The 26,907-nt window shown below is 50.4% G+C and overlaps 1 protein-coding gene across 1 annotated transcript in view; it reads right to left on the reverse strand.

The window, feature by feature from the left end:
* DNAH1 (dynein axonemal heavy chain 1) overlaps positions 1 to 26,907 on the reverse strand; it is a 64,782-nt gene that overhangs the window by 2,896 nt on the left and 34,979 nt on the right. The window contains exons 36-70 of the mRNA XM_055805200.1: positions 26,159 to 26,278; positions 25,384 to 25,542; positions 25,026 to 25,127; positions 23,715 to 23,855; positions 23,082 to 23,242; positions 22,197 to 22,354; positions 21,886 to 22,059; positions 21,480 to 21,518; positions 20,202 to 20,380; positions 19,146 to 19,376; positions 17,594 to 17,790; positions 17,040 to 17,175; positions 15,657 to 15,865; positions 14,694 to 14,865; positions 14,146 to 14,337; positions 13,490 to 13,600; positions 12,213 to 12,398; positions 9,950 to 10,141; positions 9,321 to 9,488; positions 8,516 to 8,707; positions 7,967 to 8,098; positions 7,594 to 7,719; positions 6,978 to 7,097; positions 6,017 to 6,166; positions 5,461 to 5,621; positions 5,127 to 5,352; positions 4,847 to 5,042; positions 4,101 to 4,252; positions 3,428 to 3,624; positions 2,885 to 3,029; positions 2,282 to 2,440; positions 1,711 to 1,842; positions 1,357 to 1,527; positions 777 to 956; positions 512 to 688 (exon numbers count right to left, since the gene is read on the reverse strand). Coding sequence (XP_055661175.1) covers positions 512 to 688; positions 777 to 956; positions 1,357 to 1,527; positions 1,711 to 1,842; positions 2,282 to 2,440; positions 2,885 to 3,029; positions 3,428 to 3,624; positions 4,101 to 4,252; positions 4,847 to 5,042; positions 5,127 to 5,352; positions 5,461 to 5,621; positions 6,017 to 6,166; positions 6,978 to 7,097; positions 7,594 to 7,719; positions 7,967 to 8,098; positions 8,516 to 8,707; positions 9,321 to 9,488; positions 9,950 to 10,141; positions 12,213 to 12,398; positions 13,490 to 13,600; positions 14,146 to 14,337; positions 14,694 to 14,865; positions 15,657 to 15,865; positions 17,040 to 17,175; positions 17,594 to 17,790; positions 19,146 to 19,376; positions 20,202 to 20,380; positions 21,480 to 21,518; positions 21,886 to 22,059; positions 22,197 to 22,354; positions 23,082 to 23,242; positions 23,715 to 23,855; positions 25,026 to 25,127; positions 25,384 to 25,542; positions 26,159 to 26,278 — 5,643 coding nt within the window. The remainder of the gene's footprint in view (positions 1 to 511; positions 689 to 776; positions 957 to 1,356; positions 1,528 to 1,710; positions 1,843 to 2,281; positions 2,441 to 2,884; positions 3,030 to 3,427; positions 3,625 to 4,100; positions 4,253 to 4,846; positions 5,043 to 5,126; positions 5,353 to 5,460; positions 5,622 to 6,016; positions 6,167 to 6,977; positions 7,098 to 7,593; positions 7,720 to 7,966; positions 8,099 to 8,515; positions 8,708 to 9,320; positions 9,489 to 9,949; positions 10,142 to 12,212; positions 12,399 to 13,489; positions 13,601 to 14,145; positions 14,338 to 14,693; positions 14,866 to 15,656; positions 15,866 to 17,039; positions 17,176 to 17,593; positions 17,791 to 19,145; positions 19,377 to 20,201; positions 20,381 to 21,479; positions 21,519 to 21,885; positions 22,060 to 22,196; positions 22,355 to 23,081; positions 23,243 to 23,714; positions 23,856 to 25,025; positions 25,128 to 25,383; positions 25,543 to 26,158; positions 26,279 to 26,907) is intronic.

Below are 26,907 nucleotides of genomic sequence, written 5' to 3' on the forward strand. Positions count from 1 at the left end.
TTGTGGCTTTGACTTCGGGACAGTTTATGTGTGCCCAGAGCAATGCTTGCTGCTGCGGGACTTGGGCTGCTGGAGAGGCTGGCGGGGTGGCAGCTCCCCTGAGGCAGGTTTGGTGTCTGAGTGGAGGCCGTGGTTTGTGCTCTGGCTGGGGAGTTAAATTGCACTTGTGTGGAAGGAAACACACGCTGTGAGAACAGGCAGCTTGGCAGTGACCCTCCTGCTGTGTCTCCTTCAGAGCTCCTCAGGTACTTTAGGTAGGTGTTACCAAAATGGTTTAGAGTGATTTCAGCTGGGGAACTCTGGTATAGCTGCTACCACCTCCTGAGCACAGGGAAAAGATTTTCCTTATCTTGCAGCTTCCTGAACACAGCTGAAGATCCCCACTTTCTTACAAACTTACATTCCCTCAGGGCACTGGAAATGCAGGGGGTTTCAGGGAGGAGTAGATCCCTTTTGCACTATGATGACCCATCTGGATCTATGAGCTGCAATTTGTTACTTGAGTACTTACGTCAAGGTCAGAAGAGGTACTGATCTGCTTGTAGATCCCTGATTCGGAATAGGCAAACTCAGGAATTAAAACCTCAGGCTTGTAGAAATCTTCCAAAATACTCATGATGCAGCGCCTGTCCCAGTCGTCAGTCACACGGCCACCGTAGTTGATCTCCCCAGCCGTGTACTTCAGAACCTGCGAAGGACTCTGCTGTGGCTTTCTGACCCACACACGCATCACAAGCCTGTTCCTGCTGACAGGAGGGGCCGGCTCACACACTTACCTTGAATGGGATGTCTGTGTATTCACTCAAGAACATCTGTAGCTGACTGATGCAAATGCGGAGGTCTCCATCTGTGAACTCATAGGGGATGTTGAACCCCAGAGGCCCAAACTTTCTCCTCTCCAGCATGTTCCCATGGAAGAAGCAAAGTGACAGCAACAAAGATTTAAACTCTGCAACCTGTGGGCAGGGGAGCAGGGTATAAGAGGTGCTCAGCTTGGGAGGAAGCATCCCTGGATGGAGTCAGCTCCTGCTGGGACCTGGCAGACATGTGCCAGTTGAGTAGTTCCAGCTGGAGCCTGGAGAGGTGAAGGCTGTGGCCCAACCCCTTGCTTGAAAGCTGCAAGTGTCTTAGCCCAGGCCTCCACAATCCTGCTGCTTCTGTTTCCCAAAGTGAAACTTAATTGGCTCGCAGAGTAGATACGAGCTTCCGAGAAATACCACCAGCCCTTCTCTAAAATGTGAGAGTGCTAGCGGAGAGAAGACCTATGTCTTGAGAGAAGCAATATCCAGGTGGAAAGCATACATTGGAGCAGGCATGGGCTGGGGACAGCAAACCAAAGCATGAGCTGAGTCTTACCTTGAGGCAGCAATTCAAGAAGTCATCACTGAAACTAATGTAGGACTTGAGCAGGTTGGCCTTGACTCCGCGGGGGGGCTCGATGGTCATCTTGGAGCCATTCTGGAGGATGGACACAGGGAAGTGGTTGCTTGGTAGACTGGTGAGCCAGAGGCGAAAGTCCTGATGCACCTGGAAAGCCAGAAGGCAGCAAGTGCTTAGAGAGCGCAGGCACAGCCACTGCAGCTGCTCCTGCACTGATCCTCTAGTTTTATGGGGAACCTGTGGATCGAACTAGATCTGGGCTCCTCCCAGGGCTCCAGCCTCCTGCCTGTTGTCCCCAGAGTGGGCAGGCTGCTCAGCAGAACAGCTCACCTTGCTGGGGTCAATGCCCTCGACAAGTCTCTCCAGTGAAGGCATCCAGCTGGGGGCCAGGTGGCAGTTCTGGAAGAAGACCCACTTGCCCTGCTCCACGGCACTGTGCATCATGGCTTCAGCACGGGGCCCCTGAGGAGGCAGATGAGAAGAACTCAGAGACTCTGGTTCACTGCAGGGTGTGCCCTGCTCAGCTGGACAGGCAGACAGCTGCTGGGTGGAAGGACAGCTTTCCAGAGCTAGTCTGGCTTTGTCACCGTGGCTCAATTGGATCTTTGCTGTCTGGTGGCACAGCCAAGGCCCTTTTACAGCTTTGGCAAGCCTGTGTGGGAGGGCAGAGGGAGCCCAGGAACTGGGGATGGATTTGGGAAGTTAGAAGGCACTACAGAGGGAACCGCTGCAGCTGCCCCGAACTGGCTTCTGCAGCTAACAGAATGTTGGTGAGTAAGGGTCCTGGGGTAGCAGGGCATTTTCACTGCGCTGCAAGGGTGTCTGATCTGCTTGGAGCTAGGCGAGATCACTGGGAGTGCCAGCAGGACAGTGCTGCTGCAGGTGGGTAACAGCAGCTTACCTGGCCTTGGCCCAGAGAAATGGCAGAGAGCTTTTGGGAGAACTTCATTTCTTCAGCAAACTTGTAGAGGTCGGCAGCAGGGTCAGTGCCTGGGGACAGCACGAACACCAGGGGGGTGGTGGCAGTGGACTCCCTGAAGACAAGTGAGAGGTCTGTGGTCTGCAACGCAGAATGCTGGTCAGAGACGAGGGGCCGCAGTGGCACCATGCCGCACATCCTCACCTTGCCAGGCCTCCAGCTCCTCTACAAGGCACCGGTGCGCTCGGGTGCCAAGCCCAAAACCACATTCAGTAAGGGCCTAGGACAGCTCTCCTCTGGCAGCGTTAGGATCAGAGCAGTCATCACTTTCCCATTTGTCATACAAATTCATCCCTCATACACCTGCACTATCTGCCCCCTCTCCACTGTGTTTAACTGGTGGACATTAGGCAGGATGTCCCTTGTCTAAGATATAACTGTTGCCTCAACTGTGGGAATACTGTGGCTGCAGAGAGGCATGAGCACCCTCACTGCAGTTGGAAAATGTTGACGACCCGTTTGCAGCAAGCTCGAGGCCTCCCGCTCCACTCCTGGCCCCACCAGTGCTTCCCTTTGGCTGGTTACCTGTGGCTCAATGAAGCGCTGATCCAAGTGCAGCGCCACGAAGTCCTGCATGGCGTTGGTGATCTTATCTCCCCGCAGACACCGAAGAACCAACAGCTTCTGGAAGGCATCAAGCTCAGCTTCCCACTTCCCAGGGAGGGGCTCTCTGCAAAGCAATTAGGTGCATTCTGGGGGCACGTGGCAGATCCTGAAGCTCCCCAGGAAGCACCCAAGGCACCTGCAGGCAGCCGCTGGGCTTTCAGAAGGGACAAGGACCTTCCAGTCACTTGGCTGAGGTTGTTGCCTGTGGCTTTGAAATCTTCAGCAGGCAAACCAGAGCTGCTTCCTCTGGGGAAGCACCAAATACTGCTGGGCTAAGGCATTGTGGGGCTCTGCCTTGGGCAAGCAACATGGGCAGGCAAGGGCTACCCTTGAGGAGACAAGGCAATGCCTCGTCCTCTCCCTTGCATGGCACTGTGGCTAGATCAGCTCCTCTTGCTCTCCCAGGGAAGCCATTAGCTTCCAGGTGCAGTACAGACAAACTGACAGAGTGGGGACACTTACCTGTGAGGCTTGGGGCTGTCAAAAATGGCCCTGAATGCTACAAGGTTGGCTGCAAAATCATTGGCAAAGCCAGAGAAGTTCTTCAGGCTACTCAAGGCCAGGATGTCTCCCCAAGCTCTCTCATACAGCCAAGCCGGAGCTGGGTTCTCCCTGGTCTCCTTTATGGTCCCTCCTGACAGCAGGTACTGCCACTCGTCCTGGGAACAAGACGGGACATGGTCACGGATTACAGCCTACCTAAGGCATGCGGATTTGTGCCATATCCAACTAAAATGCTGTAGTGCCTCTCCTGCTAGGTGTGTGTGTCAAGGAGTAAGTGAACTGGAGGGTCTGGTGAGATCTACACCGCTGTTCAGCTGCCACTAGCATTTCTATGTCTTCTGATCCCTGCCTGCTCCCTCCAAACTTGCTAAACTTTGCAGCAGCGTAGCAGCAAACTGGCAGAAGCTGCAGATGATTCAGGCTATGCAGCTCTCCATATAGACACAGGGAAATGTTTGAGATCTGAGTGAAGAGGGAGGCCCCAGGTTTGCCCACCAGCCTGCCAAGCCTGCCCTCAGCCCCAGGGAACAAGGCTCCTTTTCCACCCTGGCACACTATTCCAGGGGGCTGAACAGGCTGGTCTTGAGTTGCCCTGACATATCCCATCAAAGAACCAAGGTGACTTGCTCACCATATCGATCTGCCCATCATTCATCAAAATCCGGACACAAACCAGGAAGGCAAACATGAGCTTGTGCTTCTCAAAGAGGCTACGGCAGACGTTGCTGTAGAGACTGAAGGTGATGTAGCTGTTGATGTTCGTGATCCGGTCCTTCAGGGTGTCTGAAAAAAAGGCAACAACCAGACGAGGGTGGAGAGTGCTCTCCACGGCAGCTGTGGGTCCTGGTCACAGGGGTGCACCCGCACCCTGCTCAGGAAGAACAGACGCCGCTGTCAAATGCGGCCTTGGCACAGAAACCCCTGGGAAAGCACAAGGCCGCGAGACAGCACAGGGCAGAAAATGCTGCCCCAGCGCTGGGAGCGAGTCCCCACTGCACCATGGCAGCCCGCATGGGCCCTGCCACCCACCACCCCGGCTAAGGTGCTGTTGGGCGGGGAAGGCTGCCAGGACCTGTGTGGAGGCAGCTCTGTGACAAGCCGGGCCACCCCACTACCAGGATGGCATGTGCCTGGGCGCTGCGCTACCATCCCGCCCACCCGGTCAGGCAGGGCAGCGGAGAAGCCGTGGGGAAGAGAACGGAGGCCAGGCTGCGACCTTCTGTGTGGACACAACTAGGGGCAGCTCTGGACCACGCTGAGAGCCAATGCAAGTGGCCACATGTGCCTTGACTGTGCAGGTGTCCTAGCTTCTGCTGCCGCTAGACCAGGAATGTGGGGTGAGGAAAAAGATAGGAGGGGGCTGTTCTGGGCAGGTACCTGCTCTCTTGGAGTTACTGATCCCCATTAGGAAGATGCTGAGGAACCACTCAAGTGAGTACTGGTACATGGGGTCCACATTGGACAGGTCTGAGACACAGAAGTAGAGGATCTGCGAACGGACAGCCACAGGCACATACTGCAGGCGGGCGATGTTGATGTCTCTCTCTGTCTGCTCTGCCACCGTCACCTTGGCCTGGAGGACAGAAGAGGTGTTATGGTTAGTGCAGTGCTGGCAGGGGATGCACAGCTGCAGGGGGAGAGCACCTCCACCTCTGACCTGGATCTCTCCTGCCTTGAGCTTGGATGCCTCCAGCACTTTGATGAGCTCCAAGTCATCCACAGGGTTTCCTTCAGAAGTGCTGAGCCGATACAGGATCTGGTCTTCTATCTCCTTCAGCTCCTGTAGCATCTTGTCATTGCTAACAATTAGCTGCTTTCTAGCTTCTTCTAAGTCAGGCCGCTCTGCAGCCACCACTTCTCCCAGCAGTTGGTCTTCCAAGCCACTACAACAAAAGCCATGGAGATAAGGGTGGGGACAACAGGCCCAAAGATTTGAGGACTGCGAGGAATGAGGCTGAGCAGCACTGGCAGCTAATGGGGTAAGCAGGTACCTGGGTGAGAGGGTGAAGTTGATGACGGTGAGTTTTGTGAAGACCTCAGGGCTGTAGTGAGGGTTGGGCAGGTTGGTGGTCATGTACATCTTGAAACCCTCATGGTAGGGGATCACCGTATCCCCCAGCTTCAGCACAGTGTTGCCTTGCTCTTTGTAGGTCTGTACCCGCAAGGGACAAACACAAGAAGGCTGGGACGGCTACCTTTTGTGAGGAAAGGCATCCTGCTGCGCCCTGGGCTCTGCCGTGAGGGCAGAGTCTCAAGTGTCTCTGGACAGAGGAACTCACAGCTGCCTGGCAGACCCAAAGGCCTGAACCTGGACAGAGCAGCTGTATTCCATGGCCCTGCCTCCCAGGCAAAGACACCTGCTGGCAGGAGACTGGGTCACGCAGGAGGCTGCCAGCATGCTGGAGCCCCGACCAAGATGAGCACAGAACAGGCAGCATCTCCGAGAGACCTACAAAGCCACTAGACCCCACTGCACCCTGATCAGATGCCCCCTTACAGCCCAACCAGGTACCCACTGCTCCTCCTTGCCAAGGCAAGACATAGGACCTGTTTCAGCAGGACAGGCTCGAGGGCTGGATCCAGCTCCTCGCTGACATTCTCCAGCAAGAAGGGCTTCCCAAAGGTAATGGCATTTTCCAGACTGCAGAGGAAGTCCCGGTCACTCAGTTTGGCCACCTCCAAGCTGTTCACTTTCTCCTGAAAGGCAGCAGAGGAGGGCAGGATCTCTGCAGTGTCCTGCCCACCTTCACATGCAGCTCTGGGGCATAGCACACCTCTTACTGGGCTGATTTAGCTCCCTGGCGCAGCAGAAATAATACCTTCTCTTGCTTGGCTAGTTTTTGGCTATTTTGGCAAGTTTAGTCTATGTCACCAGGCACTAGAGACAGCTCAGTGAGGCAGCAGGAAAGGGAGGTGAACAGAGAGAACCTCCTTCAAACTTCCATAGCCCTGGTGGAGCCCCACACTGGTAACTGAGAGCTCATTTGCTTGCAAAGTGAGAGCATGTGGGTGGGAAAAGCCCTGGGGGAGCAAAACAGGAGCAGCTGCCTGAGCCTCCCACCTGACCCTTTAAAAAAGGCAGTGGGTGCCTCCCGGAGGGAGGAGGTGGTGGTCTGTGTTCTTAGTGCTCTGGCAGCTCCCTACCCAGGTAATGCTACCGTGGATCTCTTCTGCCCTGGCCACCCTAAAGGCTCTTAGGGGGGATGCTAGTGTTTGGTGTGGTGAAGGATGCAAGGCCCCTAGGACACTAGTGGAGAACCAGCGTGGGAACCTGATGCCTCGCTTACAGTAGGGCTCCTCCTGTCCTGTGCTGATCTCCCTAAGCAGGGAAATCCAGCTGGGCTGAATACAGATGTGGAGCCTGTCTGGTGCTGGGGAGGCTGGGCTAGGACAGCGCGGGGGTCTTCCAGCTCTAGAGTCCAAATCCTGAGGCTGCTCTGTGCAGCTCCTAACAGAAAGCTGCTTCACCTACCCTGGCAGACCTAGCTCTACCCCACACAACTCTTACCAGGTTCTTGATCCACTTGTTTGCTTGTCCTTGGGGATCTATGTAGTGGGTCCAGCGCTGCGAAAATTGTGTTATTACCCCGTTCTCCACAGACAAGGTGTCATTGGGTAAACCAGCAATCTAATGGGATAGAAAAAGCTGTTGGGAACACCTGGTAGCACAACACAGCTGACCAGAGAGAAGCACTTGCTGCCCTGGTCCCTGTGTGTGGATAGGGATGGTGGTGAGGGTACCTCCCTCCAACAGCAGCTGAGCCCAGAGCTGCAGCTCTGCCTCGAGTGGCTGAGCCATGGGACAGAGCTGTGCTGGCACAGTTAGGCTTGGCCAGGCTAAGGCCAGGGCTTTGCTCTAAGCCTGTGGCTTGTAAAGGGGAAGCCTTATGGGTTAAGGCTGATGCCCTCAGAGCCGTGGCCCTGGATGCTGCTGGGTCCTCTCCTGCTCATGCCACAAGGAGTCCTGGCAGCAACTCCTGTTCTCGCAGTGTGGATGCGTTTGGTCATCATTGAGCTGTTTGGTTCAGGGTCTGTCCTTTGGTCCCAGTGAGTGGTGAGCCAAGTGTTTTAGCCTTTGCTTGAGGCACATTCAGCCTGAAGCGTTAGGTTTTTCTGCAACTTGCCTGCCAGGAGCGGATTTCCATGGGGTCTCCAAGGGTGCTGATAAGGTTTGGCTCCTTGGTGTGAGGAATGTTGTTCTCTGACAGCTGCCTCAGCCACTCGTTGCATAGTGCTACACGGTAGTGTCCCTGCCGAGAGAAGCACCATCATAGCTTTTCTTCTAGTTGCAGCTAGTCTGCTGCGAGCATCTAATCCTCCGCTTTCTAATTCAAATGGGATCCTGTGCAGCCTCTGGCACAAATGGAGAGAGATTCAGGAGGGTCTTGCACCCTTCTGCCCTGTTCTTTTCTCCCAGTGGATCTGGCCAGTGACAGCAAGAAGCCAGGAGAGCGGAGCAGCTAACTGAGCCCCTTGCAGGGAACATTGAACACTTACTGTAAAAGGGCCCAGGTACGCCACAAAGCCAGCGGCAACCAGCATGTCCCCAGTGATGTTGTTGATCTTGTAATCCAGGTTCTCTACAGCGTCCTGCCAACGCACCTTCTCATCAGCCAGGCTGTTAATGAGCTGTGGGATAGGTTGTACACATGAGAGCTGCTGTGTGGTCTAACCTTGTGTCCTGGACCTGGTCTCTGGGTAATACCGCAGGTAACTTTGGTGATCAGAGGTTGCAGGGTGGCCCTTGCCGTATCCTGAATTCTGTCCCCAGCTTTGAGCACTTAATCCTGGGATTAGTGGGCTGCTCTCAGCTGTCCTGGGGACCCATTGCTGGCTGAAGAAGCTGTGCACAGGACAGCTGCTTTTCACGCCAGTGCCTGGCTAGTTTAGCTTCCCCAGCCCTGTTGTGATGCTGAGATCTGGCCAGGCAGCTTCAACTGAGGATTGTCATGAGTTGCAGGCACATAGATGTTTTCATCATTGTGCTGCCTGACCTGAAATCAGGTTGTCTCATGTAAGCAGGGAGAACCCAGCTCTGTCCCTTACCATATCGGCACGGCCCAGTCTCTGCTGGCACTGCTCGCACTTCATCTCCAGTTCCTCCTTCTTGGCTATGCAGATCTTGTACTTGGCTTGCAGCATGGCAATGCCACCTTCAGCCTCTCTCAGGCATTTTTTGGCTTCCTCAAGGACCTGCTGAGTGGCACGCAGGTCCTCTTCTGCCTCCTGCCAGGCTCGCTGGGGAGATGCACAAGGAAAAAGTGGGTATGTGGGGTAGGTGGCCAGACTCTTCCCCAAAAAGACACAGACCTTGGAGCAAGAGTTGTTTTTCCATAAAAGCACTAGGTGATACTGAGATCCGTCCCAGTATGACAAAGGTTGACCTGCCTAACTCCAGGGGGATGTTCTGCAAGCCCAGGAATAAAAGTAAGGGTGAAGAGGGCATTTCTGCATAACTCCAAAAAGCCAGGAGCCTTCTGGCTTTTCAAGATGTGGCCCACTGGTGAACAGGAGGAAAAGTTCCTCTGCTTGTCCCAAAACAATAGTAAGTAAATAGCCTGGCTTGGTGAGGACTCAGGTTGAAACACTAGTGAGATGTGGGAATGCTTCTCCAAGCACAGTTTCTGCTGAGCCAGGAACTCAGCATAAAGAACAAGGTATCACTTCCGGCCCAGCATATTCTAAGCTGATTTCTACTAATTTATTATGTTAATGGGTTTTGAGGCTTTGGCTTTGCTAAGGCTTGGTCTGAACATTGTCCTGACCTGCAGAACATGCACCTCCTGCAGAAGGGGGCTGCTAGTATTGTGTTCCCTAACACCTACAGCAACTGGGTCACACTGCTTCTTACCCGCTTGGGCTCCACAGCCTTGGCTGCAAAGTGGTACTTGTGCATGGCATGCACCCACTGGCAGATGGAGGTGCAAGCTTTTGAGACCTTGGCAATGGCAGGTGGCTGAAACTCCTCACTGTCAATGTAGGGCTGGATGGCCTTGATCACAGTGTCTGAAATATTGTCCTGCAAGGAATGGTAGGACAAAGGAGTTTGGTAATGAGGGTGCTAGAGATTTGACTCAGGAGGGTCTCAAAGGGCTTCCCCAGTGGCTGCAGCCTGGCCCAGGATCTGGCTGGGTGGTTAAGGCATTGCACTGGAGCAAGACAGGTCAAATTGCTGCATGTTGAGGCCTGGGAGGCATGGGTGTGGGACTGGGTAAATCCCTTCCCATACCACTGCCATCCAGCCCACATTCCATCCACATGGAAAGGGCAGAGGGGCAAGACCTGTACATCTGGGTCCCATCGCTCAAGGCAATGAAGCGTAGCCAGCTGACACGAGGGCTTCCGGGCCAAACATGTCCTTATCCTCTGTGTTGCTGAAGAGTGTTGCCCACAAGGAGCTTTAGGCTTCATTGCTGTGAGAAGGATCTCTGTGAGGCAATACCTGATCCCTGTTTGCAGCCTCCCTCTGCCACCACTTACCTTATCAAACTTAAACAAGCTGTCCAAGAACTTCCCTGGGTCCTGGAGAAGGTTTCTGCCTGGCTCCCAGTAGTCATCCACCTTGGAGCCTAGCTTTTCTCCTGCCACCCTCTTGGGCTTGATTCCTTTCATAATGCAGACTGCTTCAATCACCATCTTCACACTGAGGGGAGGCCGCTGCATTGCACGTACCTTCAAAACCCAAATGGAGACAGTGGGTTGGCCTGGTTCTCGGAGAGATGGGGTGCTCCTCCCTCAGCTGGCTCAGGGGAGACTGGGATCACAGGCAGGACATTTAGAGGATGCAATGCACAGGCAGGAAGGACAGAGGTATTTGAAGGGAAACCTGGTTATCAGAAAGGGCATGGAACAAACTAGGTAGGCTGAAAAAGCCTGCTCTGACAGGCTGAAGATGTCTTAGCAAAGCAGCTAGATTTGTATGGCCCGGGGGAGGAGGTTGTATGGAAATGGGGTATGGGCAGGCTTTTTCCCTTGCTCTGTGGGCTCTCATTTGTCTTGTACCCTACTGTAGCAGTGCTACACCCCATGAGCCGGGCTGCAGCTCTTGTGGAGGGACTGCTTGAGTGTTTCCTCAAGCAGGCAGCTAGGGGTGCTGCTGCAGCACCCTTGAGATGGCTGTGGGTGTCAGAACCCTTAAGGATGTCTCCTGCTTTTTCCCTTCTGGTGCTGACTGTCCTTGCCACGCTCAGCCAGAGACACTCCCAGACTTTCCCACTGGACACAGTCAACAGAGGAGCACAATTTATGGTGATGCTGAGGCTGATCTACCCTCATGCAGACACCCTCTGTGAGAAGGACTTTGACTGCCCTCAGACAAAGCAGTTCCTTGAGTCGTTCTGCAGTGCAGTGAATGAGCGCTGAGCTCAGCTAAGGTGGAGGCTTATGATGCCTTGCTGGCTGCAGGCAAGCCCATCCAGGACGGAGAAGCCCTTAGGCGGGCATTGCAGATGTGTTGTCGGGTCCCACAGATCCTAAGCATGATACTGGAGGATGAGGGTCCCTCTCTGGAGGCCCTGCAGCAGGAGGTGAAGGACTATCGTGACCGTCAGCTCTGGTGGCACAGCAAGCTGCAGGCTTGGACAGCCAAACTGTGGCAGCAGCTGAGGTATTCAGAAGAGCAGGAGCAAGTGGTGAAGCAGGACTTAAGGAAGGCTCATATGGACCTAGAAGCAGTGAGGATCAGCTGAGACAGGTGGTGGAAGAGCTGGAGAAGCAGGTGTCAGCTTCCTCCAAGGGACCGCTGATGGAGCTGCCCTGCGCAAAGGGAGTAGGTCAAAGCGATGCTTGCTCCCTGCCACAGAAGTGGTGTCCTCTTTTGGTTGGGCTGGGTCATCAATACTGGACTGGGAGAGAACTCTGGTGGTCCTGGCTCCAGTGACAGGTTACTTGGGACATGGCCCAGCAGCTGAACTCAAAAGACGCACGGAGCTCATTTCTTAAATGAAGAGCTGCCCAAAGCTGGTGGGTGGGTTAAATGACGTCTAAGAAATCGATGCATCTTGTGTGCTGGCACTGGAAGGCTTGTATAGACAGGAGACTTTTCATGCCAATTCTACAAGAGGATGGGTGCTGGGGGCTAGAGGACTGATTCCTTCTGGGGAAAGGAGTTTTGTATCTTTTGTGGGGAATAAAAAGGTCTGTCATTCACAACTGTAGAGCAATAAGCCTGCCCCTGTGTGGTGAAGTCCTGTACTTGCCGAGTTTGCTTTCTTAGCTGTGGGCTGTGATACTTGCCAGGCTCAGAATTGCCCTCCTTTCTCCGACTATACTATTCCAAGCCAGTACTCCTTGAAGTCAGCCCACCAGCTGTTGCCTGTTCTCTGCCTGTGGTGGATCCCCTTTCAAAAGAACCTGCTGGTTCAGACAGTGGGCTGCTAGATCTGTCCCTGTGCTGTGCGGTCAGTACTCATGGCTGCATTGTGGTACTGCCTGTTTTCTACTCCCATGGACAGGCACTGTGGGGTGAGCCCTCTTTGATAACCTCTCCGGCACAAGTTGGAAACAACATGTAGAAACACCCAGGAGCCAGTTGCTGCCTCTGCCCTTCAAAGCTCTTTGCTTCTGAAGGACTGGAGCTGAGAAGCTGCGTGGGCAGCTGCCCAGACTGTGAGCCCAGGGGGATGGATGGAGATACTGGAAAAGGCTGGGTATGTTGCAAGCCTGTAGAAGGGGAATTGCTGCAAAGTGAGAGGTTGTCCAAGACCAGACCCAGCTCTGCCACCCTCCCCCTCAACCCAGTTACCTCTGTAACATCGCTTTTGTTGAGGTTCCTCAGGCTGGCGAGAGCAGCGTCAAGAGCTGGGAGGGCTTCAGCCAAGTCCTTCTGAGCATCATCTGCAATGGCTTGGGCTGTCTGAGCTTTCACTTTGGCTTTCATCTCCTCAGCCTGCACAGCACTTCTTGTCTCTTCAGCCACAGCTGTGTCTACCTGCAGCAAAGAGACAGCCTCAGAAGCATGCTGGAGTTGGAGCACACCTTTGGCTTGGCTGAGCACTGCTAGGTAAATATCACAACTGCCTTGGCAGGTCATGTGCTTTCTTCCAGCAGAGACATGCTGGGGCCTAACTGCTGGAGTGGATTCCCTTCATGTGTTATACCAGCAGGAGGCTTTTGTCAGCCTGTAGAGATCATCCACAAGCCCTGGCTGTGTCTGGAATGGTGTTAGTCCTGCAGGAATTAGCTGCTCTAGCCCTTTTCCCTATTGGCACAGGGAGAGGATGCCCAGAGATGGAAATCCATAAGGAGATGGAGGAATAAGAAGATATGCTGATGGTTTTGTTTCTAAAACTGTTGGTTTTGCCTAACTCCAGGGTTAAAACACTACTAGGAGGTGTAAAGGGAATGTGGTATATAGCCAAATCTTTATCTGCTATGTACAGACTCCTTCCCCTTTGCTTGCAGAGCTGTATGTTACTGCCTCTGCTGCTCCCTCTGTCTCAGTCTGGCCATCCCACAGTAGATGGGCAGGAAGGGACACAATGAAGAGGGAAGGTAGTGACAACCAACACAGGACAGTTCCCTCTTCTGCAATGGCATGAGTGACTGTGTGTGGTGATCCCTGAGGTTTGGGCTAGCAGGGGCAGGCTGCAGCTGGATCAACTCACTGGGAATGGGATGTGGGGGAATGATTCCTTTCAGCAACAACAGTCTGGGCTTAAGAGCTGCTCGGGCCACCCGATGATTGTGTAGTACTGATGCTAGTTCATGCAAGGATCTAAACCAGTGAGAAAAGGGAGCTGGTAGCTTGCCTGACTGATCCCTGGGTTGTGGTTGCAGATAGAAGCACGTGAGCCATCACTTCTGCTAGCAACTGGCTGGTTGGTTGTGACTAGCCCCCAACAACACCAGGGACCCCAGCAGAAGGCCATTCTTGCTGGCAGTGCTGCTCTGCATAAATACCTGCTGTGTTAATCGGAGACCTTCTTACTGCTACATCAAGCAGGTTTTGTACAGTCCCCGCACGGCCTCCCTGAGCTGTCCCCAGTCTGAGCAGTCAGACTTGCAAAGTACAAGTTGTACCTGCAGTTGCTCCATGGTTGCCAGTGTGTCCTTGGCTGCTTGTGCCAGGAGAGGGCGGGCAGACTCCAGCTCCTCCTGCATCCCTGCTACATCCTCTGCCGTTTGCAGGAGCTGTGGGAGCAGAGCAGAGCAAGAGGACCGACAGCAGCCACGGAAAGCCCCAGGAAAGGGCTGCGCTGCCCTGATAGGTGCTCCCTGCGCAGTGTCAGGCTGTACAAACCAGCTCTTGCCCTGGCCCCTGTTTAAGCAACCATCTGGCATTGGGTGTGCTTATAGACAGTAGTACCTAATGGTAATGCCTGCACACAATGGGCATTACTACATAAGCTCGTGGCAATCAGTCAGCAGAACAACGTTGCTGTTACAGGGTTTTCAAGTAAAAGGCTAATAAGGAACATCCTGAGAGATGATGAGCTACAGGAAAGGTCTGTGGTCCTCAAAGACTGGGGACCATTATTCTTTTCGAGCTGTTACAGTCTCAGACCTTCAGAAAGACTGGCCCTGGCAGAAGGCATAGTTCTCATTTGCTTTAGCAAGAGTTTTCTCCTCTTGCACAGGAGATGTGTAGGGCATCTCACTGTATCTCTGCAGCTACAAATACACTGCTCAGAGCAGATAAGGGGGGCCCAAAGCTCTCCTGGGTGTGAGGGACAAACCTTGTCCAGGCCACTTTTCATCCTGTTCTTGGCTGTCTCTAGTTCCTGTTTCTTCTTTCCAATCAGGGAACTGAAGACGCTGAGGAACTCAAGGTAGCTCTTGGGAGTGACATAGTTGTGTCTGGCCAGCTCTGCTAGGTACATTTGGCACTTCTTTGCCACACTCTGATGGATTTCTACACATACTTCAACCTACAAGGAGAAAGGACAGAAACAATCTTACTCGTTACTGAACATGTAGGTAAGTCTATGTGATGCCCATAGAGAGCACAAAAGGCTTACAAAGAGCCTAAGTATACAGTCACAGCACTGTTTATATATGCATGTGGGCTTCAGTGCCACAGAGAGGGTGACAAAGGGACATGCTCATTTCAAGGCATACAAAGGCTAACCAGTTCTGTATTTGAATGATCCTGCCGTTAAATGTTTCTGCTACAGTGTAGGACCTTTCTGCAGGTATGCCCTGCATCCATTGCTTACGTGCATCTAGAGACATGGCATGTTGAGCATACAGGAGCTGTGTTTTGTGTGTTGAGTGTGGCACCTACCATCCCATTGACATCTTCAGTACGGGCACCAAGATGGGGGATCTCGTGCAAGAAGGAGAAGGCAACGCACTGCAGGGCTTCAGCAGGCCACTCATTAAACCAGTTAATGGTGCAGCAGTTCACAAGGGAGGGGAACTGTCTCAAGCGTGCACGGAAGACTTCTCCAATAGGGCTGAGGGAAAAATGCAGAAAAGAGATGTTACAACTAGCTATAAACAGAGGGATAAAATAGCTTTCCTAGTTCCCTAGAACCCTCCTGAACTCTTAACAGAGTAAGGAGGAGTGGAATATACCCAAGGAAGAAGGTGGGAGGGGAAATGGGGAATGAAAGTTGTGGCAGTGAGCTGCATGTCCTAAGGCACACATCACAACATACTCTGTGGAAGTCCTGGGTATATTCTGGAAATATTAAGATGGTAGTGGGGTGATGTTTTACGAGTCCTTCCCTAGAAAGAACACTTCTCGTATAAGAAATAAATGTGATCTGAATTCTATTTCAAGGTGAATTCAGAGATTGCATCCATCACCCGACCAAAATCACAGCCCCGATGCTTCCACTTGCACTGAGAATGCCCTATACCTTCTGGCAGCCCTCCTGCAAGCAAGCAAGCTGCCCATGGACTATGCACTAGATTCATGAGTAAACATGGTGCAACTGAGCCCCAAATTCAAGCAAGATATTTTTGTAACAAACAGCTCAATGGTGCATGAGGGAGGAGGAAGCTTATGTTTAATCTTTATCACATACAATCATACTCTTAAAGTTTTCAAATTTCATCTTGAAACCAGCAAAGCATTAAAAAAAAAAGTATCCAGTCCTATGGGAAGGTGGTATGCAAATGGTATTCCTTCTCCAAAGTCAGGGGCTTGGAAACAAAGGTGCCATGACAAAGTGATGCAAGGCAAAGGACAAGGAGGGAGTAATTAACATTGACAGTACGGAGTCCTACGCCTGAACCATACCTCATGCACAGGACCATGTGGATATTGCTGCGAACTCGTCCTGTGTATGCGGCCATCAAATTGGCCTTGGTGGGCTGCTGCCCTAGATCTCGAACAATGGGCTTCATAGCCGTCATGATCTGTTCTTGATCATCAGGGTCGTAAATGTTGGGAACGTCACCTGAGTTGAGCAGGTTGTTGATATCCTCAAGGAAGGATTCATCTTTAATCTAAGTAGGTGATGGGGATGGGGGGAGGGGAGGAAATAAAGCAGTTTTGTATGTCATAAGACAGTCATGTCTCCACATACCACAGAGATCACTTCTGGATAAATACAGCCCTCTGCCTCTGTTATAAGAAATAATTTCTGTGATCACTCAGCTCCACCAAAGCATACCCTGACCCTTGTCCAGCATTTCCAATTGAACAGCCATCTTCAGCCATTTCAGGGATGAGGCTGTGTGTCTGGGGACAAACATCCTTCTGCCCATTCACCGTCTCCTTACAGACAAATTGAGCTCAGGGCCTCGCTCCTTGCCTTGCAGTGAATCTGCAAGCAGATCCCAGACACCAGGTTGCTCTGGGTCTTCATTCATCCAGCACAGAGCACTTCACTATTAGGATAAATCTCATCGATGTGGGAGACAGAGTAATCGTAGGGATGTGTCACAGTTTGTGGGATTATATCCCTCCAGAGCTACACTCACCTCTCCACCTTTGCTAAATCAGAAATACACAGAATCCATCTACTTGCCTAAATGTACCCTCCCATGCTCCTCTTCTCCCACATATGCTTCTCACTGCAGGGAAAAGGATGCAAGAGCAAGCAGCATTTGACAGATGCTCATCTCACTGCTTAGGGCACTGCCAGAAGGGACTTGGTTCCTATGATAATGAAGGCAGTAAAAAAGCCTATGGGGAACATAACTGTGAATTCCAGAAGCTGGCCTTGTCATTAGCAAGTAACAGTTCACAGTAACAAGCCGACATTATCCTGTGGAACCAGCAGGCATAAGGTCCTAAATCTATGGGTATCTTTGAAAAGAAAGAGAATGATGTGACTTAGGGCTACTAGTATCAGCGGTCAGTGTAGTGCTTAGCTTCAGGCACCTGGGTCTAAAATCTTTGATCCCACAAAACCCTTGGATGGAGCTGAAAGAGTCTTCCTCGAGCAACAGAAGAATCACCCCATTCACAGCTCCACAGTCCCTCTAGCAACAAATGTACCACTTTTAGTTTCCCGGGGACTTTTTTATAAGATGATGAAGGTGGGCTACTTCAGAAGTACAAGTGGTGCCTGGTTTGTATCAAGCTCCGCAATCCCTTTTAAGGCAATTTATTGAGCTTAGAGATGTGTTTCTGACTCCATTTGAGATGGAGTCCACCAAGCTAATACTCCTGTACCTGTGTGTCTACAAATAAGAACGTCTTGGGTAGACTTTGAAGGCCTGCCTTCATCATGATCTTCCTCACATCATCTCGCCATTCGGTCATGCCATAGTTTTTGGACAGCTCGATCTGGAAACACTCATAATCTGCCCTAAAGGAAAAAGAAGCCCGTGGAGTTACACTGAACTAAAATCTCCTCTTCTGTCATTCCCGAGTATGTGTTTTGGACTCAGGCAACCCAAACAAGTTGTGTTCCTGCAATGAGTCCTGAGCACACACCTGCCCTTGTGCATGTTCGGTCACCAACCCAAGGGCATGTTTTACTCAAGGCAGAGATACCTGAGCTAGCTAGAAACTGGGAGAAGTAACCCAAGCTACTAGCAGGTGAAAGAGTCCAATTTTTCCAGTGTAGATGTCCATGTTAACTGAGCCCTAGCTCTTGAGTGTGAAATCTGAAGTCAGCAACCAGAAAAACATGTAACCAGTAGCAGGAAGGGCAGGAAAAGATTCTCTGGAGGCAGCTCCAGTGGAGCTGTTCCACATTATGCGCATAGGGGTGCATTACTTACATGTGTGATGCCAATCTGGTGAGAGACTGCCTCCCACTTCCCCCAACACCCAGCAGAAGAGCGTTCCCCGGAGCCTGCCGCAGAATCCGGCTGATTCGGCAGATGTGCTGTATCGCATCCATGAAGAGCACAAGCTTCAGCTCTGGGGTGTTGGTTTGATTGTACTCCTCCAGGTAATCCTCAATCACAAGCTTCAGCTGTGGGCAGAAACAGTCAATTGTGGCTACCAGATAAAAGCAATTGTGAGGAAGGGGGCGGTTGCCTGTAAGCACACCTAAGGCTCTAGGAGGGCAGAGCCTGGTGCTCAGCAGGGTCTGGGAGCAGCTGCCTGTGGTGAGGTGATGGTTCTCCTTACTCTGTGCTCCTATAGGAGCTGCCATTGCACTAGGCTGAATTTAGGTAGGGGTGGTGGCAGCAGCTGCTGGATGGTGATCTTAAACTAATTCAGGCAAGTGCCTAAGGTCTGCTGTTCCCAACAGTGCTGTTTGCCTGGAGAAACAGCAAGGCATAGTTCAAAATAAAGTAGTTTATGGCTGCCTGATCCACACTGTTCCAGGGCCTCCCTCTGGGAGAGCAAGCTTCCTTGCTCTATAGCTGACCGCTGCATGCTGTAGCTAGGATCCTGGTTGGAAAGGGCAAGTGCTGGAAGAAAATACTGCTGGCCGTGGACAGGTAGAGAAGCATGTTCCTCTCCCAGTCCAGCCATCACACAGAATAGCTGCAGGAGCAGCATCTCCTGCCTTTTCCAGGGCTCTCTAACAGTAACCTTAGGCCAGAGCATGAGATGAAGCACCAAGGCATCTGGGATTTGGTCCTACCCCCTCAGCAATCTCACTGTGAACCTGGGCAAGCAACATCAGCTGGCATTCATACAGTACTGAGATCCCTGCCTAGACGCCAAAGTCCTATGCGCATCAGTGGACTGTACAGCAGCTCGGTAAGTCTGGCTGCCTCAGCTGTGCTCACCTCAGTGGGGTACAGGCCTACCTACTTTGCAGAAGAGATTGGAAAGCTCAGTTAATTACCAGTCCTTGTCACACAGCTATCACAAGAGGAGAGACGACAGGATAATCATCTGTTTCTGATAATGACTGCAAAACGCACTGCTCATTGCCTTTGCTTAATTATCACTACCAAAGTACTCGCAGTATCTTTTTCAACAGGGAATCTGGCAGTAACATTAATTACTTGTAAAGGTCAATTGTGAAGTCTTTAATAGCAAAAGTAGTATTGTTTGGGAGTAATGTGCCATTTCTTTCCAGCCAATTTCACTTTTCAGTCCCAAGAGCAGCTCATCTGGGAGATCTGGCCTAGCAGGCTGCCCCCAGAATGGCAATGCAGAGACAGCTTGTTCCACCTCAACTTCTCATCACACCAAATGCAGCCAGTATCCATATCTGGGGTAGGATTTCACAGGAGAGCCCTGAGAGGGTTTGTGATTCCAGACACCTTCAACTCAAGCAGCCCCATGGTTGCTATTAACTGTTTTGTTTACAGAAGACTTGGAAGATGCGAACATAGTTCACTACATCATGATTCCCAGGGCCCTTACCTTTTCCTGGCTGTCAATTGCTTTGTACCGTTTGATATCGGCATCTGGCTCCATGAAGTCTCCAAACAGAACTGGCTGGGAGGGGACAACCTCATCAAAAGTGCTGCCTAGCTCCTCCATCATACTCTTCATCAGGTTGTCAAACCAAGCCCGGTCCTCCTTGCTGACCAGGCGATCACAGAAGACCCGGCAGCTCTCATGGTACCACAGTCTTAGCAGGTGCAGTTTGTTCTGTTAAGAGATCCCAGCAAAACAGCCCCCATGAGAGAAGCAGAGAATTATTAAGAGCCTTGCTGTCAGGAAAGCTGGTTCCTGCGTGGCGTGGGGCCAGCTCCACTCCTGCTACAAAGCTGTTGGAGTGGGGAAAGAACTGGGCGGAGGAAACTGCATTCCCTTCTCCTTCTCAAAATCAACTCTTGTCAAAACATCTGCTTTGCAGGGAGCTCATTACAGCTTTGGCTAATCCCCCTTCTATTTGTCCATATGTCAGGCTTTCTTTGAGAGATTTTAATTTTATGTTGTTTGTCCTTATCTTTCCCCCAGTTTGATTTAATTTTTACTGTTTTCAGAAGTTCTTGTCTCTTTTTGGAAAGATCCTTTTATTCCAGTGTAGCACAGAACCAGGGTCCCAAGTATTTCTTGTGATAAGACAATGTCTACCAGCTAGACCGGAGCCAGAACAAGGTCCCTCAGGAGAGCTGAAGGGGCAGAAGCCTCCATTGCTACAAGCTGGTAACAGGAAAACACTTCTGCTCCTGTGTGGCCTCCTGTCTGGTCCCCTATGGCTCCATCCAGCTCTGAATGGCCAGGCTGTGTATACTGGCTCCCTGTGCTTGCTTCCACGCCAAGGCAGGGCTGGGGTGGCATGACAGGTCTGTTCACTACGGGTACTAGGCAATATAGCCAAAGGGAAGATCACCACGTTCGTTGAACAGTACCAAAATGCAGCTTCAACAAGAAATCGAGGCCTGTTTGCAGGCCTGTCAATGAGACCCTTAACTGGAACATTTCTGGTCTTCCCCCGAGTGGCATGGCTGTGTTGATGGAAGGACTCACCTCAATCTTGCTGGGCTCAGCCATGAGCATGCCCTGGAACACCTTGGAGAGGTCTCTCAGGTTGAAGGTGTAATGTGACTTCGCTGGTGTGGGCAGCAGCTGGGATGTGATGGTCAAATACAAGCGGATACTGGCATCAACCAAGGGCTCATTTAAGTCTTTAACTGCAAATGCTCCTGCTGTAGAGACAGAGGAAGGTGGAGAGGATGTCAAGGTGGTGACTCTGGGTTGAGAAGGTCCTAGCAGTGCAGACAGGTGGCACTGAGTGGCAGAGGTGTTGCTAGGGCTTGGCCAGGAACACACTTTTCTTCTGCTTACTTATGCAGAGACTGTGGGGACCTGACCAAGCACCTGCTCACTGCAGTGGACAGTTTGCCAATGAGTTTCCCAACCCAAAGGAATCAACTTTGGGGAGAGAAGAGAATGTATCACAACAGTTCTGCAGTGTTAAGACTTCATGCACCCCAAGGAGAGAGGAAACACTGCCAGACAGGTAATTGGTGCCTACTTGAAATATTCCAGACAAGTTTTCCTGCTCCCTCCTTGTACTCCTACAGTAGAGTCTCAGATAGTTTTAAGCTAGAAGGTGTGAGTGCCCTCTTAGCTAAACCACCTCGCAATTCATTTTGCTTAGCATATGCAAAGTCACTGAGGAATAATTTCTTATGCAATAGTCTAGCAAGATTTAAACACAGCTGCCAGTTTTAGAGCATAAAATACTTCCCCCCCCCCCTCAATTACTTCCCAAGGAGTGTCTGTAACAAACTTGGAGCCCTGTGACTTAGTATTTTGTATGTTTCTGCATTATTTCCAAAATTCTTTTAACTTCTTTTTAAATCACAGCTAGATGCCTCAGTGTGCCCCTAAGCTCATAGTCAGGTACTGATGCTTGTGAATATTGGAAGCACTCAGAAAGCTCTGCTTTGCTTCTCTCATAGCTCACTATTCTCTTTCCTTCCTACTGGCAGTTTGCAGATGAGGGCACATTTGCAAAGATGATCCTAAATTCCCACCTTGTCAATTATGAGAGGACTCATTTCACTCCAAATGAACCCTTTTTTCTGGGTGGCTCTAGCACCATGCTTAGATCCACCCTGCTCAGCTGTCCACAGGCAGCAGCAGATGGAGAGTAACAGAAGGCTCTGCTTCCACAGAAGGCTGTTGTCTGGGCAAGTGCCTGTCTGCTGAAAGCACAGGTAAGCTATGCCATGCTGTGCCCATCAGCTTGTTCCATTCACAGTCTCTCCCTCTCTCTCTTATCTTTCTGCTCTTACTTACGCACTGGATCTCTGTAACTTCTTTCTCCTAGGAGTCCAGCTAGAAAAAGGCAAAAAAAACCGAGTTACAGATTTACATACTGAGATGAGATATCTGTGTCATTCATCACAAACAAAATCCTCTTTGAAAGGCCGAGGCTATAGGATACCTTATGGAACTGTGAGAGCCAAAGTTGAAGTTTGCTGATTTGCACCAGCAGTTTGGCCCCGAGTCTAAACAGTGCATGAATTCTCTGTTTGTCAAGATTCAAACAAAACTTTCCCAAAAGCATCTTCAAGCAACTACTGCAAGTTCCAGCTTCCAACACTTTGATCAGACCATCGCTATTAATTGCTCCCCTTCCAATCTCCATTATCATCAGGTTGACTCGCAGCATGAGGAAGCGGCAGCTGTCTGCAGAACCTACCCATCCAGCTGCTGAGGATGCTGGAGAAGATAATCTTCTTGCTGCTTTCTTCCATCTCAGTGAAGGAGAGGTAGTTGAAATGGCGAGTGAAGCGTGGAGTGACAGCATTCCTTCCCCCTCCAGGAGGTCCCATGGCACAGACAAAATTAATATCTACCAGCTTCTTAAAAGTACCTTGAAGAGTCAAAAATCACAAATGAATGTGAAGTTGTAGCTAAAAACCCTCGCCACAAATCTCCGCAGCAGGTATGCACATCTACCTAACAGGGCCAATTCTGCCAAGAGTACTAGGCAAAGGATCTGCATCCTACCTATTTGTTTCCTGTCGTACCAGCCTTGGTGGTCCATCCACTGCCGAAACAGCTCAATAGGTGGCTGAGCACCATATTTCTCCAGCACGGGCATGTTCAAGTCATCAATAAAAAATATGAAATACCGCCCAACTGGAGGCCCGAACACACCCTTCCGCCTGTAAAGACAGAAGCCGTGTAAGGATGCAGGACAACTCCTATTGCAAAGATACTCTTAACTTGATCCCAAAGCAGTTTTTTCTCCAGAGGCTTCCTAGGACAGCAGTTTCACCTATCCTTCCGCTTGACACTCCGTATACCCCTTTATTTGGGCCTTTGCACAGAAAAGATTCAGAGAAATGTTTGAGGCACTGGCTTCTTTCCAAACACAAGTGAAATTTTGCCTACTTATGCACAATGTCAATGAATAAATGCATACGAATAAAAGCAAAGCTTGAGCCCATGAATCTGATGGAAACTTCAAACCACAGTGGCTGACCAGGGAGGCAAGAGGGAAACTGTTAACCATGGGGAGTAGGATTGGGAGTCAGCAGCCACATTTTCTCCCCTCATCAGTTTCTATAAAAATCCCACACCAGGGTTTGCAAACACCTGTGCTGTGAAATGTAGTATTTCTGGAATAACTAGAATTGGAGCAACTTTTACAGACCCTCACTAATGATCCTCACTTTCTTGCCATTCTATGAAGTCATTACTGGCTCTCACAACCCCAGCTCAGATGTGCTGTGTGTCCTATTTGCTATCCACAGCTGTGTGTCCTATTTGCTATCCACAGCTGTGTGTCTTTGGGGCCCCTTCAGGTCTTGGGATGAAACTAGATGGCCAAGTTGATAGACACACTAAGCGTAGGGATACTGCCTTCTCAAACATAGAAAAGGAACTTGCCTCTTTTCCAGTTTGCTGTCGATGAGATCCTGGGTTTGGTTAGCAGAGGTGCGTGCTGAAAATGTCAGGAAGTGGGTGATGTATCTGAGAGGCAAGTTCTTCAAAAGCTTGTCTGTAATTGTGAGAGTCTTCCCTGTGCCAGTGGGACCAATGCAGAGAACCTAGAAGCATAATCAGCAATGCAGCATAACCATAGGCATACAGTCTGTTTCCCAGCTCCCTGACATTTGCTGGAAGAAATGCAGGTTACTGCTCACTTAGACATTCAAAGGCTGGGAAAGGACAGGACAGCTGTTCAACAGATCTCTTGGTGTGGAAGGCATCAGACCAGAGAAGTATGAAATGGAACCGTAAGAAATGGGTAAAGAGGGATGGTAATGGGCTATCTAGCAACTGCTGCATTTTGATTGAACAATGGAACGTTGATATTCCTTTGGGGCACTGGCATGGTGTCTGAGGACTGAATGTAGAACTCCTGTCACTTAGGCACAGCTTCTGAGCAGAGAAATACCAATCCATGGGAATGGGAAATAATCTCAAACTAGGTTCTGACTGCAGTGCGAGAGGAAAAGGTGCTCCTGTTGATGAGACCAAGGCTGAAGTGAGACATCAAAGACAAAGCTGGGCACGTACTGGCTTATGGTTGGTGAGCAACAGCTCCAGCAGATAGGCCATTCGGACTGTGTTCATCGTGGGCACAATAATGTCACAGAAGTTGGTGTCAGGAACCATGGTGAACTTTGCGGTAGAGTCCAGCCACTTCTCCCAGCACACCTGAAAGGTATGGGTGTGTTTAGAGGGAGCAGTTGTAGCTATCCCCTGTGGGAAAAGGAAAACTATTTCTGCTGTGTCTTCCCTCAGATTCTGATGAAGAATTCAGGTTTCCAGCCCCTCTACCTAGTCTTGCCAGCCTTACCTTTCTATATGGCACTGCTGTGAGTGTCTGATTCATTTCTTTCAGGAGCGAGGTAGCTCAAGAATAAGATTATTGCCCCAGCAGCAACACACTTGCACTCCCTTCTGAAAATTGGGATCAAAAGGGAATGGAATACTCGTGATATTTGGAAGAACTGGAATTCTGTCCTAAGCTGACCCACCCTTTAGGTGCCCCCATGGCAGAGGGCTTAGCTGGGATCTTGTCTTCACATTTGGTGCTATTACCTGTGTTGCACTCAGAGGCACATGGAGGTTTTTGTACTTGTATAAGACATGGACGACTTGTGCTAGAATTAAGTCACAAACTAAACTCCCAGGGGCCACTATACAAGTGAGATGGAGGTTTTTGTCAGGGATGTGCTGGAGAACACTGAGAAAATGTGCATTCCTGACCGCCCCATGTGGCCTTCCCACAGAGGCAACTCTAGCAGCTTCTGCTAAGCCTCATGTAGGGCTCTTTGTTCTGCTCTGATTTCAGGAAGGGGAAGCATTTTCCTCTTTTTTTTTTTTTTCCTTTTTTTCAGCCCAGGGGCTGGTGACTGTCAACCAGATGGGCCTTCCATACCCTACTGCTCTGCTGTCTCCTGTGAAAAGATGGCATATTTGTCTGCTTTGCTCCTCCTCCAGCCTCTACTGCATGCAGCTCTTCTGCTGTTGTGCACTGCTTTCTAACACAGACCTTTCCATCTGAGCTTCTCTCTGTCCTCCTCCAGCTGCCACACTTGTAGAGCCCTCCCACTTTCCTGAGCACTGGCACAGGCACTTGGGTCTGAACTGACCAGCCCTTGGCTCAGACATGAATAATCTACTTTACAAACCCGAGGGCACGAAACAGCCTTCTTCCTTTAATGAAAAGCTTGATTTCACTTTAAACATTCTCACTTGGTTCCTGTAGGCCTTTCTTATTTGCCCTTGATGAGGAAATCCTACAAATCCTGCAGGACTGTATTGCTTCCTGGTCCCTCCCCCTAAATTTCCCAGCTTGGAGTTGAAAGTGAAATATTTTACCTCCCTAACGACCTCATCCAGATCATCCTCAGCACTGCTAAGTCCAGCATCGTACAGTTTATAATCATAAACCAGTCCTTCTTCTGGGAAAAGTAGCTGGATCTGTGAGAATAAAGCTGTGGTGAATGTGGCTGCCACTCAGCTGAATTCACAGGAGGATCTGCACTACCGCAAGGAAAATTTTACTAATGGGATGTTGCCCAGGCCAGAGGGCTCAGGTCTCTCTCCCAGATCTTCCAGCTCCAGGGGTCCCTTAAAGTTTGAGGTAGATGTGGTGCAGCAGCCCACCCATGGCATTCAAACAGCTCTGACCCCCATTCCTCCATAATGAGAGAGGATCTGCTTTTCCTTTACTCACCTTTTCCTTTGCCATCTTCTCCCTCAGCCACAAGCTGAAGGCCATGCGACCTTGGGAATCTCCAGTAGCACCCACACTCCAGACCAGGGCAAATATAAACCAGGGTTCAATCAGCTCTCCAATACGAGCTGCTTTCTCCTTGGGAATCATCCTAATTCCCTGAGAATCAGAGAAGGGCGGAAGTAAAATTCTCAGATACAGTTAAGATACACAAAATCCAGACTCTTCTTAATATGCTTGTAATTCTATTCAGCTTCTATGTAGCTTTTTCCAGCCAGTTTTTCACAGGCCTTGTTAATGTATTCTGTGGATTAAAACTTGCTATTTCATTGGTGTACTTGAGAGACTCCCCTTGCTGAACTAATATCACTCAACAGGAGCTGGGAGAAGAATTTAGTCTTTGGTTTTAATTTGAAACTTGTCCAGCCTTCTTCAATACTAATTCTCAAAGGACCTGCAATCTGAAGTGCATCACTGCTTAGCTCTGATCTCTGCTTTCCACTCGTTCTCCAATCCCCTCTGCTATAAATATAAGTGAACCTCTTCCCTCCAGCCTGGTAGGCACGGAGCTTATCTTTTGCTCTTTCAGTGGGCAAAGCATAATCCTTCCAGGTTTACCTGTGCTTTGCAGGATGTTGTATTACCTTCTTCCACACAGATGAGCTGTAGCATGACCTTTCTGTACCCACACCTTGTTCTCTGGTGACTAAACCTCTGCATGACTTAGTGCCCTTAGAAGTTACAGGCACAAGTGATAGAGGTAGCAAAATCCTACCTCAATGGGAATGAAAGGCTGAAACAAACTTTCCAAGAGCGTAAGGAGGCTCCTTGTGAGGTTACTGTCCGTTGAGGCAACTATCTCCTTCACAAACCTCCGGACAAAGCCAATGGCCTCCTGTAAGGAAAGGCAGGAACAGCTCAGCGTCACCATCTAACACATGTGACTTTGCTTTTACCTTCTACGGTTCTGCTTTCTCCTTGCCTCCCTGCAGGGTATGTTTAGCAGGGACAGTGTGACTGAGAATGCATCCCAAGTACCACTGTTTTGACTGGAGAGAAGCAAGTCAAACCCCTTGGTTCAGTCTTAAACCCAAGAAACCTCTAGGCCTGCCTTTTGGTTCTGCGCATCTTGTGCCATCACTGCTGTTAAACGGTTTGCTCCCTTCAGAGCCATCCTTTGCAGCTCCAGGTTATTCATTAAAATAGTGGCTTAGGAGCAGAGTAGAAATAACAAGACTTATTCTTACAACCTTCTCCCTGGAGTTACTCCACTGTAAGCAATGCAGCTGCATCAGGGATGATTTTGTCCAGAAGATAATTTTAAAATGAAACAAAACAAACTATAATGACCAATAAGACTAAGCCACATCTATAGGGATCAGTGAATAACCTCTATTCAACCCAGGAGATTCACAGAGCAGTTTGTATACTAGTAGTCTGAAGTATTCCCACCATGGCACTTAAATTCAGGCCTTGACAAGTTTGGGCTGGTTGATATCTGAGCTGACAAGCTCCAAGCCATGG

This window comes from Falco peregrinus, chromosome 5 (genome assembly GCF_023634155.1).
Source record: "Falco peregrinus isolate bFalPer1 chromosome 5, bFalPer1.pri, whole genome shotgun sequence".
Taxonomy (NCBI): Eukaryota; Metazoa; Chordata; class Aves; order Falconiformes; family Falconidae; genus Falco; species Falco peregrinus.